The following is a 16,219-nucleotide window of genomic DNA, read 5'->3' as shown; positions in this document are numbered from 1 at the left end:
TAGCTGTAGTACTTTCACGAACTTTTCCATTTAAACTGTTTTGGTTTTATGCTTTACCATGTATATTCTGCTTAAACCGTTGAGATGTCGTACTTTCACAGAAATGTTCTAAGTAAATATTTGATCTGTACGAACGCATAGAACTGTTTGACTGAAACTCTTGAGATGTAAATTTTTATAGAGCATTCTTTTCTAAAAGGTTATGTGTTCTTTTATTGAACTGTTCTGTTCAATTTCTTAAAATATGGTTTTTGATAGAAATATGCTGTTTAAACTTTTAAGATGTACTTTCTTAGATTTTTCTATTTAAATATGTTTGATGTTGTGGTTTTATTATACCAATTTCTTCAAAATATTCAGATGTAGTTGTTTTATAGAAGTATTTCAAATATGTAGATGAGGTTTTGTACCTTCTAAGAAGTTTCATTTTGAAACCGTCTAGGTGTATTTCCTTTATGGAACTGTTCTATTTAGACTCTTGAGATGTAATTTCTTCACAGGCCAATTCTATTTAAAGCGTTAAATATGGTATTTTTATGTAACTGCTCCTGTTAGACTGTTGAGGTGTAATAGTTTCATAAAAATGTATTATTTAAACCATTAAGTTATGTAATTTTTTATAATCGTTCTAAACAAACTTTTGAACTTTAGAACACTCATAGAACTGTTCTATTTAAACTGTTGAGATGTAATTTTTTGATAGATCTGTTCTATTTGACTGTTTAAGATGTAGTATTTTTCTTGAAAGTCTTGTTTTATACTATTCAGGTGTAGTACTTTCTTAGAAGTGTTCAACATAAACAGCTGTGGTTTGGTATTTTCACAGGTGTATTACTTTTATAGAACTGTTCTCTTTAGACTGTAGAGATGCAATTTTTAGGTGAACTAGTTCTATGTGAACGTTTAGGTATGATACTTTGATAGATCTGTTCCAATTAGAATGTTCAGCTGCAGTACTATCACAGAACTTTTCCATTTAAAGCCATTTAAACTGTTTTGTTTTATGCTTTACCATGTATATTCTGCTTAAACCGTTGAGATGTCGTACTTTCACAGAAATGTTCTAAGTAAATATTTGATCTGTACGAACGCATAGAACTGTTTGACTGAAACTCTTGAGATGTAAATTTTTATAGAGCATTCTTTTCTAAAAGGTTATGTGTTCTTTTATTGAACTGTTCTGTTCAATTTCTTAAAATATGGTTTTTGATAGAAATATGCTGTTTAAACTTTTAAGATGTACTTTCTTAGATTTTTCTATTTAAATATGTTTGATGTTGTGGTTTTATTATACCAATTTCTTCAAAATATTCAGATGTAGTTGTTTTATAGAAGTATTTCAAATATGTAGATGAGGTTTTGTACCTTCTAAGAAGTTTCATTTTGAAACCGTCTAGGTGTATTTCCTTTATGGAACTGTTCTATTTAGACTCTTGAGATGTAATTTCTTCACAGGCCAATTCTATTTAAAGCGTTAAATATGGTATTTTTATGTAATTGCTCCTGTTAGACTGTTGAGGTGTAATAGTTTCATAAAATGTATTATTTAAACCATTAAGTTATGTAATTTTTTTATAATCGTTCTAAACAAACTTTTGAACTTTAGAACACTCATAGAACTGTTCTATTTAAACTGTTGAGATGTAATTTTTTGATAGATTTGTTCTATTTAACTGTCTAAGATGTAGTACTTTTCTTGAAAGTTTGTTTTGATACTTTTCACGTGTGGTACGTTATTAGAAGTGTTCCAAATAAGCAGCTGTGGTGTGGTATTTTCATAGGTGTATTACTTTTATACAACTGTTCTCTTTAGAGTGTAAAGGTGTAATTTTTTGGTAAACCAGATCTGTTTAAACCGTTAGGTATGATACTTTGATATATCCATTCCATTCAGAGTGTTTAGCTGTAGTACTTTCACGAACTTTTCCATTTAAACTGTTTTGGTTTTATGCTTTACCATGTATATTCTGCTTAAACCGTTGAGATGTCGTACTTTCACAGAAATGTTCTAAGTAAATATTTGATCTGTACGAACGCATAGAACTGTTTGACTGAAACTCTTGAGATGTAAATTTTATAGAGCATTCTTTTCTAAAAGGTTATGTGTTCTTTTATTGAACTGTTCTGTTCAATTTCTTAAAATATGGTTTTGATAGAAATATGCTGTTTAAACTTTTAGGATGTACTTTCTTAGATTTTTCTATTTAAATATGTTTGATGTTGTGGTTTATTATACCAATTTCTTCAAAATATTCAGATGTAGTTGTTTTATAGAAGTATTTCAAATATGTAGATGAGGTTTTGTACCTTCTAAGAAGTTTCATTTTGAAACCGTCTAGGTGTATTTCCTTTATGGAACTGTTCTATTTAGACTCTTGAGATGTAATTTCTTCACAGGCCAATTCTATTTAAAGCGTTAAATATGGTATTTTTATGTAAATGCTCCTGTTAGACTGTTGAGGTGTAATAGTTTCATAAAATGTATTATTTAAACCATTAAGTTGTGTAATTTTTTATAATCGTTCTAAAGAAACTTTTGAACTTTAGAACACTCATAGAACTGTTCTATTTAAACTGTTGAGATGTAATTTTTTGATAGATCTGTTCTATTTGACTGTTTAAGATGTAGTATTTTTCTTGAAGTCTTGTTTTTATACTATTCAGGTGTAGTACTTTCTTAGAAGTGTTCTACATAAACAGCTGTGGTGTGGTATTTTCACAGGTGTATTACTTTTATAGAACTGTTCTCTTTAGACTGTAGAGATGTAATTTTTTAGGTGAACTAGTTCTATGTGAACGTTTAGGTATGATACTTTGATAGATTTGTTCCAATTAGAATGTTCAGCTGCAGTACTATCACAGAACTTTTCCATTTAAAGCGTTTAGGTTTTATGCTTTACCATGTATATTCTGCTTAAACCGTTGAGATGTCGTACTTTCACAGAAATGTTCTAAGTAAATATTTGATCTGTACGAACGCATAGAACTGTTTGACTGAAACTCTTGAGATGTAAATTTTTATAGAGCATTCTTTTCTAAAAGGTTATGTGTTCTTTTATTGAACTGTTCTGTTCAATTTCTTAAAATATGGTTTTTGATAGAAATATGCTGTTTAAACTTTTAAGATGTACTTTCTTAGATTTTTCTATTTAAATATGTTTGATGTTGTGGTTTTATTATACCAATTTCTTCAAAATATTCAGATGTAGTTGTTTTATAGAAGTATTTCAAATAAGTAGATGAGGTTTTGTACCTTCTAAGAAGTTTCATTTTGAAACCGTCTAGGTGTATTTCCTTTATGGAACTGTTCTATTTAGACTCTTGAGATGTAATTTCTTCACAGGCCAATTCTATTTAAAGCGTTAAATATGGTATTTTTATGTAATTGCTCCTGTTAGACTGTTGAGGTGTAATAGTTTCATAAAATGTATTATTTAAACCAATAAGTTATGTAATTTTTTTATAATCGTTCTAAACAAACTTTTGAACTTTAGAACACTCATAGAACTGTTCTCTTTAAACTGTTGAGATGTAATTTTTTGATAGATCTGTTCCATTTGACTGTTTAAGATGTAGTATTTTTCTTGAAGTCTTGTTTTTATACTATTCAGGTGTAGTACTTTCTTAGAAGTGTTCTACATAAACAGCTGTGGTGTGGTATTTTCACAGGTGTATTACTTTTATAGAACTGTTCTCTTTAGACTGTAGAGATGCAATTTTTAGGTGAACTAGTTCTATGTGAACGTTTAGGTATGATACTTTGATAGATTTGTTCCAATTAGAATGTTCAGCTGCAGTACTATCACAGAACTTTTCCATTTAAAGCGTTTATGTTTTATGCTTTACCATTTATATTCTATTTAAACCGTTGAGTTGTCATACTTTCACAGAAATGTTCTAAATAAATATTTGATCTGTACGAACGTATAGAACTGTTTGACTCAAACTCTTGAGATGTAAATTTTTATAGAGCATTCTTTTCTAAAAGGTTATGTGTTCTTTTATTGAACTGTTCTGTTCAATTTCTTAAAATATGGTTTTTGATAGAAATATGCTGTTTAAACTTTTAAGATGTACTTTCTTAGATTTTTCTAATTAAATATGTTTGATGTTGTGGTTTTATTATACCAATTTCTTCAAAATATTCAGATGTAGTTGTTTTATAGAAGTATTTCAAATAAGTAGATGAGGTTTTGTACCTTCTAAGAAGTTTCATTTTGAAACCGTTAGGTGTATTTCTTTAATTGAACTGTTCTCTTTATACGATTGAGATGTAATTTCTTCACAGGCCAGTTCTATTTAAAATGTTAAATATGGTATCTTAATGGAACTGCTCCTGTTAGATTGTTGAGGTGTAAAAGTTTCATTAAAATGTTTTATTTAAACCATTAAGTTGTTGTACTTATTGAGAACCGTTCTCCACAAACTTCTGAACTTTAGAACACTCATAGAACTGTTCTATTTAAACTGTTGAGATGTAATTTTTTGATAGATCTGTTCTATTTGACTGTTTAAGATGTAGTATTTTTCTTGAAGTCTTGTTTTTATACTATTCAGGTGTAGTACTTTCTTAGAAGTGTTCTACATAAACAGCTGTGGTGTGGTATTTTCACAGGTGTATTACTTTTATAGAACTGTTCTCTTTAGACTGTAGAGATGCAATTTTTAGGTGAACTAGTTCTATGTGAACGTTTAGGTATGATACTTTGATAGATCTGTTCCATTTAGAATGTTCAGCTGCAGTACTATCACAGAACTTTTCCATTTAAAGCGTTTATGTTTTATGCTTTACCATTTATATTCTATTTAAACCGTTGAGATGTCATACTTTCACAGAAATGTTCTAAGTAAATATTTGATCTGTACGAACGTATAGAACTGTTTGACTGAAACTCTTGAGATGTAAATTTTTATAGAGCATTCTTTTCTAAAAGGTTATGTGTTCTTTTATTGAACTGTTCTGTTCAATTTCTTAAAATATGGTTTTTGATAGAAATATGCTGTTTAAACTTTTAAGATGTACTTTCTTAGATTTTTCTATTTAAATATGTTTGATGTTCTGGTTTTATTATACCAATTTCTTCAAAATATTCAGATGTAGTTGTTTTATAGAAGTATTTCAAATAAGTAGATGAGGTTTTGTACCTTCTAAGAAGTTTCATTTTGAAACCGTCTAGGTGTATTTTCTTTATGGAACTGTTCTATTTAGACTCTTGAGATGTAATTTCTTCACAGGCCAATTCTATTTAAAGCGTTAAATATGGTATTTTTATGTAATTGCTCCTGTTAGACTGTTGAGGTGTAATAGTTTCATAAAAATGTATTATTTAAACCAATAAGTTATGTAATTTTTTTATAATCGTTCTAAACAAACTTTTGAACTTTAGAACACTCATAGAACTGTTCTATTTAAACTGTTGAGATGTAATTTTTTGATAGATTTGTTCTATTTAACTGTCTAAGATGTAGTACTTTTCTTGAAAGTTTGTTTTGATACTTTTCACGTGTGGTACGTTATTTGAAGTGTTCCAAATAAGCAGCTGTGGTGTGGTATTTTCATAGGTGTATTACTTTTATAGAACTGTTCTCTTTAGACTGTATAGGTGTAATTTTTTGGTAAACCAGATCTGTTTAAACCGTTAGGTATGATACTTTGATATATCCATTCCATTCAGAGTGTTTAGCTGTAGTACTTTCACGAACTTTTCCATTTAAACTGTTTTGGTTTTATGCTTTACCATGTATATTCTGCTTAAACCGTTGAGATGTCGTACTTTCACAGAAATGTTCTAAGTAAATATTTGATCTGTACGAACGCATAGAACTGTTTGACTGAAACTCTTGAGATGTAAATTTTATAGAGCATTCTTTTCTAAAAGGTTATGTGTTCTTTTATTGAACTGTTCTGTTCAATTTCTTAAAATATGGTTTTGATAGAAATATGCTGTTTAAACTTTTAAGATGTACTTTCTTAGATTTTTCTATTTAAATATGTTTGATGTTGTGGTTTTATTATACCAATTTCTTCAAAATATTCAGATGTAGTTGTTTTATAGAAGTATTTCAAATAAGTAGATGAGGTTTTGTACCTTCTAAGAAGTTTCATTTTGAAACCGTCTAGGTGTATTTCCTTTATGGAACTGTTCTATTTAGACTCTTGAGATGTAATTTCTTCACAGGCCAATTCTATTTAAAGCGTTAAATATGGTATTTTTATGTAACTGCTCCTGTTAGACTGTTGAGGTGTAATAGTTTCATAAAAATGTATTATTTAAACCAATAAGTTATGTAATTTTTTATAATCGTTCTAAACAAACTTTTGAACTTTAGAACACTCATAGAACTGTTCTATTTAAACTGTTGAGATGTAATTTTTGATAGATCTGTTCTATTTGACTGTTTAAGATGTAGTATTTTTCTTGAAGTCTTGTTTTTATACTATTCAGGTGTAGTACTTTCTTAGAAGTGTTCTACATAAACAGCTGTGGTGTGGTATTTTCACAGGTGTATTACTTTTATAGAACTGTTCTCTTTAGACTGTAGAGATGCAATTTTAGGTGAACTAGTTCTATGTGAACGTTTAGGTATGATACTTTGATAGATCTGTTCCATTTAGAATGTTCAGCAGCAGTACTATCACAGAACTTTTCCATTTAAAGCGTTTAGGTTTTATGCTTTACCATGTATATTCTATTTAAATCGTTAAGATGTCTTACTTTCACAGAAATGTTCTAGGTGAATATTTGAACTGTACAAACACACAGAACTGTTCGACTGAAACTCTTGAGATGTAAATCTTTGAGAGAACTCTCCTATATAAAATGTTATGTGTTCTTTTATTGAACTATTTTGTTGAATTTCATTAATTATAGATTTCGATACAAATGTGCTATTTAAACTCTTAATACGTACTTTCTTAAAACTTTCTATTTAAATATTTTTGATGTTCTCGTTTTATAGAACAAATTTTTTGAAAATATTTAGGTGTAGTAATTTCATAGAATTTTTTCAAATCAGCAGATGAGGTTTTGTACCTTCTAAGAAGTTTCATTTTGAAACCGTTAGGTGTATTTCTTTAATTGAACTGTTCTCTTTATACGATTGAGATGTAATTTCTTCACAGGCCAGTTCTATTTAAAATGTTAAATATGGTATCTTAATGGAACTGCTCCTGTTAGATTGTTGAGGTGTAAAAGTTTCATTAAAATGTTTTATTTAAACCATTAAGTTGTTGTACTTATTGAGAACCGTTCTCCACAAACTTCTGAACTTTAGAACACTCATAGAACTGTTCTCTTTAAACTGTTGAGATGTAATTTTTTGATAGATCTGTTCCATTTGACTGTTTAAGATGTAGTACTTTTCTTGAAAGTTTGTTTTTTATACTTTTCACGTGTGGTACGTTATTAGAAGTGTTCCAAATAAGCAGCTGTGGTGTGGTATTTTCATAGGTGTATTACTTTTATACAACTGTTCTCTTTAGAGTGTAAAGGTGTAATTTTTTGGTAAGCCAGATCTGTTTAAACCGTTAGGCATGATACTTTGATATATCCATTCCATTCAGAGTGTTTAGCTGTAGTACTTTCACGAACTTTTCCATTTAAACTGTTTTGGTTTTATGCTTTACCATGTATATTTTGCTTAAACCGTTGAGATGTTGTACTTTCACAGAAATGTTCTGAGTAAATATTTTATCTGTACGAACGCATAGAACTGTTTGACTCAAACTCTTGAGATGTAAATTTTTATAGAGCATTCTTTTCTAAAAGGTTATGTGTTCTTTTATTGAACTGTTCTGTTCAATTTCTTAAAATATGGTTTTTGATAGAAATATGCTGTTTAAACTTTTAAGATGTACTTTCTTAGATTTTTCTATTTAAATATGTTTGATGTTGTGGTTTTATTATACCAATTTCTTCAAAATATTCAGATGTAGTTGTTTTATAGAAGTATTTCAAATATGTAGATGAGGTTTTGTACCTTCTAAGAAGTTTCATTTTGAAACCGTCTAGGTGTATTTCCTTTATGGAACTGTTCTATTTAGACTCTTGAGATGTAATTTCTTCACAGGCCAATTCTATTTAAAGCGTTAAATATGGTATTTTTATGTAATTGCTCCTGTTAGACTGTTGAGGTGTAATAGTTTCATAAAAAATGTATTATTTAAACCAATAAGTTATGTAATTTTTTTATAATCGTTCTAAACAAACTTTTGAACTTTAGAACAACTGTTCTATTTAAACTGTTGAGATGTAATTTTTTGATAGATCTGTTCTATTTGACTGTTTAAGATGTAGTATTTTTCTTGAAGTCTTGTTTTTATACTATTCAGGTGTAGTACTTTCTTAGAAGTGTTCTACATAAACAGCTGTGGTGTGGTATTTTCACAGGTGTATTACTTTTATAGAACTGTTCTCTTTAGACTGTAGAGATGCAATTTTTAGGTGAACTAGTTCTATGTGAACGTTTAGGTATGATACTTTGATAGATCTGTTCCATTTAGAATGTTCAGCTGCAGTACTATCACAGAACTTTTCCATTTAAAGCGTTTAGGTTTTATGCTTTACCATGTATATTCTATTTAAATCGTTAAGATGTCTTACTTTCACAGAAATGTTCTAGGTGAATATTTGAACTGTACAAACACACAGAACTGTTCGACTGAAACTCTTGAGATGTAAATCTTTAAGAGAACTCTGCTATATAAAATGTTATGTGTTCTTTTATTAAACTATTCTGTTGAATTTCTTTAATTATAGATTTCGATAAAAATGTGCTATTTAAACTCTTAATACGTACTTTCTGAAAACTTTCTATTTAAATATTTTTGATGTTCTCGTTTTATAGAACAAATTTTTTGAAAATATTTAGGTGTAGTAATTTCATAGAATTTTTTCAAATCAGCAGATGAGGTTTTGTACCTTCTAAGAAGTTTCATTTTGAAACCGTTAGGTGTATTTCTTTAATTGAACTGTTCTCTTTATACGATTGAGATGTAATTTCTTCACAGGCCAGTTCTATTTAAAATGTTAAATATGGTATCTTAATGGAACTGCTCCTGTTAGATTGTTGAGGTGTAAAAGTTTCATTAAAATGTTTTATTTAAACCATTAAGTTGTTGTACTTATTGAGAACCATTCTCCACAAACTTCTGAACTTTAGAACACTCATAGAACTGTTCTATTTCAACTGTTGAGATGTAATTTTTTGATAGATTTGTTCTATTTAACTGTCTAAGATGTAGTACTTTTCTTGAAAGTTTGTTTTGATACTTTTCACGTGTGGTACGTTATTAGAAGTGTTCCAAATAAGCAGCTGTGGTGTGGTATTTTCATAGGTGTATTACTTTTATACAACTGTTCTCTTTAGAGTGTAAAGGTGTAATTTTTTGGTAAGCCAGATCTGTTTAAACCGTTAGGTATGATACTTTGATATATCCATTCCATTTAGTGTTTAGCTGCAGTACTTTCACGAACTTTTCCATTTAAACTGTTTTGGTTTTATGCTTTACCATGTATATTCTGCTTAAACCGTTGAGATGTCGTACTTTCACAGAAATGTTCTAAGTAAATATTTGATCTGTACGAAAGTATAGAACTGTTTGACTGAAACTGTTGAGATGTAAATTTATGATAGAACTCTCTTTTATAAAATGTTATGTGTTCTTTTATTGATCTGTTCTATTCAATTTCTTAAAATATGGTTTTTGATAGAAATATGCTGTTTAAACTTTTAAGATGTACTTTCTTAGATTTTTCTATTTAAAGATTTTTGAAGTGGTAATTTTATTAAACAAATTTTTTCAAAATATTCAGGTGTAGTAATTTTATAGAAGTATTTCAAATAAGTAGATGAGGTTTTGTACCTTCTAAGAAGTTTCATTTTGAAACCGTCTAGGTGTATTTCTTTAATTGAACTGCTCTCTTTAGACTGTTGAGATGTAATTTCTTCACAGCCTAAATCTATTTAAAGCGTTAAATATGGTATCTTTATGGAATAACTCCGTTTGGACTGTTAAGGTATAGTACTTACATAAAAATGATTTATTTAAACCATTAAGTTGTTGTACCACTTTAGAACCATAGTAATTTTTTCATGGATCAGTTCTTTTTAAATCGTTTAAAATGGTCCCTATTAGAACTGTTGAGGTGTAGTACATTCATAACAATGTTCTATTTAAACCACCAAGATGTTGTACATGTCGTTATGTGTTCCTTCATTATTTTTTTCTTTTGAATATCTTTAAATATGATTTTTGATGGAACTGTGCTATTTAAACAGTTAAGATGTACTTTTTAGAACTAAATCATTTGATGTAGTAGTTTTATAAAACCAATCATTTTAAACTATTGTATTGTAGGAATTTTATAGAAGTATTTCAAATAAGCAGATGAGGTTTTGTACCTTCTTAGAAGTTTTCTATTGAAACCGTATAGGTGTATTACATCGATAGAAATATGGTTCTTTAATAGGATGTTCGTCTTAGACTGTTGAGGAGTAGTATTTTCATAAAAATGTTCTATTTAAACCACCAAGATGTGGTACTTCCTTACAACCATTTTAGATAAACTTTAGAAGATTAATGGAACAGTTCCATTTAAACTGTTGAGATGTAATTTTTTATAGAACTGTTCTATTTTATCGTTTAAGATGTAGTACTTTTATAGAAGTCTTCTTTTTAAATTATTTAGGTGTAGTTCCTTCTTAGATGTGTTCCAAATAAACAGCTGAAGTGTGGTTCTTTCATAGAAATTTTTTATTTAAAGAGTTTTGGTCTAGTGCTTTCCTAAATATGTACTTTTTAAAGCATTAAGTTGTCGTGCTTTCACAGAACTGTTTTAGGTGAATTTGAACTGTAGGATCTCACAGAACTGTTCAATTTAATCTTTTCAGATGTAAATTTTTGATAGAACTCTCCTTTATAAGTCGTTCTCTGTTCTTTCATTGAACTGTTTTATTCAATTTCTTTCAATTTAGTTTTTGATATAACTGTGCTATTTAAACAGATGTTTTAAGATGTTGTACTTTCATAAAGGTGTTCTATTTACTCCCTTTATCGTACATATTCTATAAAACGTCTAATGTTCATTTGTACGGTTGTTTTAAGGTAATTAAATTCCAGATCATATTTGTTTTATGATTTTTCTTTAACCTTTGTATTTCATTTCGTTTTGAAATTCTGTTTAATCATTTGTAATTTTCTTATTTCTTTTTTGCTGTTTGTTTGTTTAATTGTTTGTTGATTTAATTACTTGCCTGTATTTAATTACCTGTATATATTATTCTTTTATGTACGGATTTATTTTTTGTCAAATTCTATATTTGTAGTTCTCATGTTCATTTATTCAGTTTTATATAATGTACATTTACTTGTTTCTCCTATTTCATATCTTATCATTTTTGTAATTACCTAGTACATTGTACATTTTTGTATGTATTTAGTATTTTGTTCTTTGCACTATTATCGTGTATAATAAATTCAAAATTGAGAATTGTCATTTTCCTGATTTCGTGTTTATTAGTGCCAGAATGAGATACATGGTGAGGTTTTCACTTTACTGTTAATCAGAGCAGTAATGCCTTTCTTTTCTATATAAGTACAGTTATCATAAAGCCGAGTTATGAAGAGAAAACTGAATTGTCATTTGTAAACGTGCAACAGTTACTTACAGTATCAAATTTCAAAACTTATTACTTTAGTTAGATAAATTACCCGTAAAACTCATTAGATAAATACTAACATTAGAGAGAACCTTATTCCTTCGTAGGTTTTAACTTTCTACGTAGTAGAATCCTGTTACTTAAAATTAAACATCGTATTTCGATGTTATGCAGGATCTTTTTCTATATTAAATTTCTTCGGTTTTGTTTTATTTAATCCAGTATTATAAACTGTTAACAAGACATCTGGTAATAGGTATTATAATGTTTTTCCTACACTATGTATTTATGTTGTTGTTTTGAATGAAGCACAAAGCTACACAAAGGGCTGTCTGTGCTCTGCCTACCACGGGTATCGAAACCTGATTTTTAGCATTGTCTGTCCCCAGACATAACTCTGAGCCACTGGGGGGATGTAATTATGAAAGCGTCGTTGTCACATTTACATTTTATTTACAAAACTGTAACAATAAAGTTATAAAACTTCATATTTGCTACACTGAAATGTGATATAAGTTCTTTCGTATAGTCGGCTATAAAAGACTTACCCGATCCTTTATCGTTAATTTCAAAATGTATGAAAGATGAATTTTATATATCGAACATCACTGTTTTTCTTCCCATTAATTTGATTTTATCTAAGCCCATAGCTCTACAATGGGCTATCTGTGATGTACATACCACGGATATCGAAACCCGGTTCTTAGCATACAGGATTGCACATGTACCGCTTTGCTACAAAAGAGCCTTCCCTTTAGTTTAAGCTACTGTTTAAAATTCCCAGAAACTAGGGTAAAATGAGATACTAGTTAATTAAAAATTAATTTGCCTCTTTGTTATGACCAGCTTATATCTAATCTCGAAAAATTGCTTTCAGTCATATGTATATATTAAACTGTGAAGTAATATATTTAGATTGATATAACTTCTGAATTAATTCAAAGTCCTTTAAAATTGTCTCATGTAATCTAATTTCACGGTACAAAAATATGTAGAATTGTATATTTGCTTTATACTATCTTGGAAAACAGTCGCATGTTATTAATAACGGATAGCAGGTGAACAATTACAGTTTGGTATATACTAGTCTGCTCCTGGTAATTCATCATGTATTAAATTGTCCAACTTTATTATGTAACAATGAATGCCACACGTGACATAAGTCTACTGTTATGCGTTAGCTAATAGTATTTTCATAATTACAAAAATGTTCTTTAAAAGAAACGAAACAAAAGTTCTAGAAAGTAATTATCTTTTATAAAATTAATTTTCATCTTTCTTTCGAAATTTGTGCTACATCGGTAAGAGAATAAAATATAAGTGTATGGTTTATCATACTGACGAAATAAGTTTCTCTTCAACTTCATGTTAAATAAAGAATACGTTTATTTACTCTTTAAAAAAAGAAACGCAAAAGGGATATTTTTATTATTTTAAAGAAAAATATATGTAATAACGTTACAAGCTCAGAGTATGTGATGTTACACGTGTTAAGGCACTGATTGTCAGACCAGAATGACAATAAAGTTGTGCACTTTGAAAACGGAGGAAAACATCGGATTTTTCGCCAAAACGCATGCGTGTCCAATAAATTTGTTTGAGAGATCTGTATGTTCTGCAAGTGCAACATGTGCAAAGTCCCTATAAAAGTGACGGGTTCTCGGTTTCCATAGCTTAGTGTTAAGCCACCGACACACAATACAGTTACGCCAAGCCTGACTGAAGCACAACGCAACAACGCCATTGGTCGCTTGAAAGTAGGCGAATCTCGATCAGATGTTGCCAGAGCTGTAAATGTCCACCCAAGCACCATCACAAGGCTATGGAATCGTCACCAACTCGTGACCGTCCACGATCTGGCAGACCTCGTGTGACCACGCCCGCACAAGATCGCTACATCCGGTTACGTCGCCTTCGGGATAGGACCACCACTGCGACGTCTACTGCCTCAACCATACCAGGGCTGCGTAACATTTTCGATCAGACCGTACGCAACCGTCGACGAGATTCTTAGGCCCCATGTGCAGCCCATCATGTTGAACGTCAACGACGTTTTTCAACATGACAACGCTCGTCCTCACACAGCCCGACTCACCACTGTCTTCTTGAGACACCACAACATCAACGTTCTTCCCTGGCCCTCCAGAACACCAGATTTAAACCTCATCGAACATCTTTGGGACGAGTTGGACCGACGTCTGTTCACGGGGGGCATACTCGTTATTGACTTTGAGTGACGTTAAGCTTCAACTAGTGAGCGTGGACTTCGCCTTTGCAGACTTTGGATGTTCAGCAGTGAATGTGCAAAGTTACACACATGTTGTACAGGACTACCCGGAATAAACTTGTTAACAATATGTCTCAAATTTTGCCTTTTGCGTTTCTTTTTTTGAGGAGTATATTTATACTCATATAACATTAATGAGGCTATGAAATATTATATGAAATTTTATCCCATTTCTTCAAGAATTATCGTTCTTCGCTCTTTTTAATTCCATTATTTTCAAGATTCGACTTCAAAATCAAAACAAATTATTTCTAAAAATAGACAAATGATTTTATTTGTTTTAATGAAATGTATTAACATGAAAAACGAGTAATGTTTGTTCACGAAACATAACATTTCATTATCCTATTATGCAGAAGCCAGTTTGTTTTTGAATTTCGCACGAACGTACTCTAGGGCTATCTGTTCTAGCCGTTGCTAGTTGGGTTACTACCGTGTTTCTCCGAAAATAAGACAGGGCTTATATTAATTTTCACTCCAAAATATGACACTAGGGCTTATTTTCGGGGGGATGTCTTATTTTCATATATTAAAAAAATGAAGTTACAAAGTAAAACTATTAAACTAACCATTTAAAATAAACTATTATTAAACTATTAAACTAACTGATTAATACTTAAACAAACTAATTAACTAACTATTAAACTAATTAATAAATTAATTTTTTTTTATTTCTTTCCTCTTCCAGCCACTCTTAACTAGGGCTTATTTTAAGGGTAGGGCTTATATTAAAACTATCCCCAAAAATCACACTAGGTCTTATTATCGGAGAAACACGGTAGAAAGATATCTGGGATGGAGTAGTTGTCATATGAGGAGTGGCTGAAATCTCTCATTCTGCCTTCTTTTAAAAAAAGAAGAATTAGAGGAGGGATGCGATATGATAGAAGTGTTTAAGATTGTAAAAGGAATTGATAATGTTGATGCATCATTTTTATTCATACTTAACAGTGAGAATAGTAAGACTAAGGTACCCAAGTATAAACACTGGCAGAGTAGAAGTCACCTTCAACTAAGATAACTTTATTTTTCTTACAAGATAATTAGCCTTTGGAGTGGGTTGTCTTTGGATGTTGTGGAGCAGAAAATTTAATGGAGTTTAACAGAAAGCTTGATAAGTATATGAATGATAAGTATTGGCCTTAAGATTTTTAATAATTTATTCATTAATATTTATAGTTTAAATCAGAGGATGTAAGAGCCAGGATGGACCAACAGATTCCATACTGTTCCAATATGTTATGTATTATGTCTAATGCTTCAAACTGCAGTCTAATTACAGAAGATTTAATGTGTTTCTAATGCAACAATAAAACTTTTGTTGATAATGTAGTTTCTAACTCAGCTTTATTGTTAGTATTACATGCTTCACTATGGTATTAAGATTGAAAATAAGACCATACAACATAGAATAATATGGTATTGGGAAAACTAACTTCCAAAAAGTTCTATTCTAACACCTAACTTTGTTTTTGTTTTGTTGGTTCCAATATGATTCTATTTCAGTTCATCTGTCCATTTGATTACACACATATCTTCAAGAAAGTTTGACAACCATAAAGTAAAACATTTTAACTCACCATTTACATGAAAGTTACTTGGTTTATGATAACTGAAAGCTATAAATTTCCTTTCGAACATCCTCAACTTTCAGAATGAATCAGTAAACTATGGACAACGGAAAACCTCTGCACCACATACTGGTTACATTTTGTATAACACTATATTTAAAAATTCAAAGCCCTTCCAAAGGTAAGGATACAAGACTGAACACAGTACTTCAAATATGATACAACCAATGAATCATACAATGAAATTATAACTGCTTTAGACTGATATTGAAAATCTCTGTTGATATAACCTAAAATTTTATTTGCTCTACCACCAGCAATAACACAATGCTTGGATAGCTTTTGAGACTGATCAGCTATTACATCAAGATCCCTTTTTCTCTATTGTTTAGATTAAACCCATTCAAGTTATTATTCATATAATGATAACCTAGTAGCATTATTTTGCATTTATTACAATTAAATCCCATCTGCCATTTATTTGCCCAATTCACTGAATGATATAAATCTTTCTGTAAATCAGCAGCATTATCTTCACAGGTAGTAACACCCTATATCTTAATGTAATTTAATTATTTATTGACCATTCTTTCATCTGTGTCATGGATGCATATCAAAAAGAACAAAGGTCCTAAGACTTGAACCCTGAGGTACCTCATTTGTGACATTAATCTAGTTTGGTTGAACTACATTTGTGACA

At 29.9% G+C, this 16,219-nt stretch overlaps 2 protein-coding genes across 8 annotated transcripts in view; one reads left to right on the top strand and one right to left on the bottom strand.

Annotated features, from left to right (window-relative positions):
- Window positions 1-16,219, bottom strand: part of LOC143236883 (techylectin-5B-like) — a 263,403-nt gene that overhangs the window by 84,927 nt on the left and 162,257 nt on the right. The gene's annotated exons all lie outside the window — the stretch shown is intronic.
- LOC143237873 (uncharacterized) overlaps window positions 1-16,219 on the top strand; it is a 111,079-nt gene that overhangs the window by 74,869 nt on the left and 19,991 nt on the right. Inside the window, exon 1 of one of the 3 annotated variants that reach the window (XR_013020296.1) lies at window positions 14,582-14,898. The exons of 1 other annotated variant lie outside the window; for it this stretch is intronic. Coding sequence is in view for 1 of the 2 variants with exons in the window: in XM_076477569.1 (XP_076333684.1) it covers window positions 15,041-15,066 (26 nt within the window). In the remaining variant the exon portion in view is untranslated. Of the gene's footprint in view, window positions 1-14,581; window positions 15,067-16,219 lie in introns of those variants that run through there. One more of the 3 variants, XM_076477569.1, reaches the window with a different exon arrangement.

The sequence above is a fragment of the Tachypleus tridentatus genome, chromosome 13 (genome assembly GCF_004210375.1).
Source record: "Tachypleus tridentatus isolate NWPU-2018 chromosome 13, ASM421037v1, whole genome shotgun sequence".
Classification (NCBI taxonomy): Eukaryota; Metazoa; Arthropoda; class Merostomata; order Xiphosura; family Limulidae; genus Tachypleus; species Tachypleus tridentatus.
This window is presented reverse-complemented; position numbering and strand designations above follow the sequence as displayed.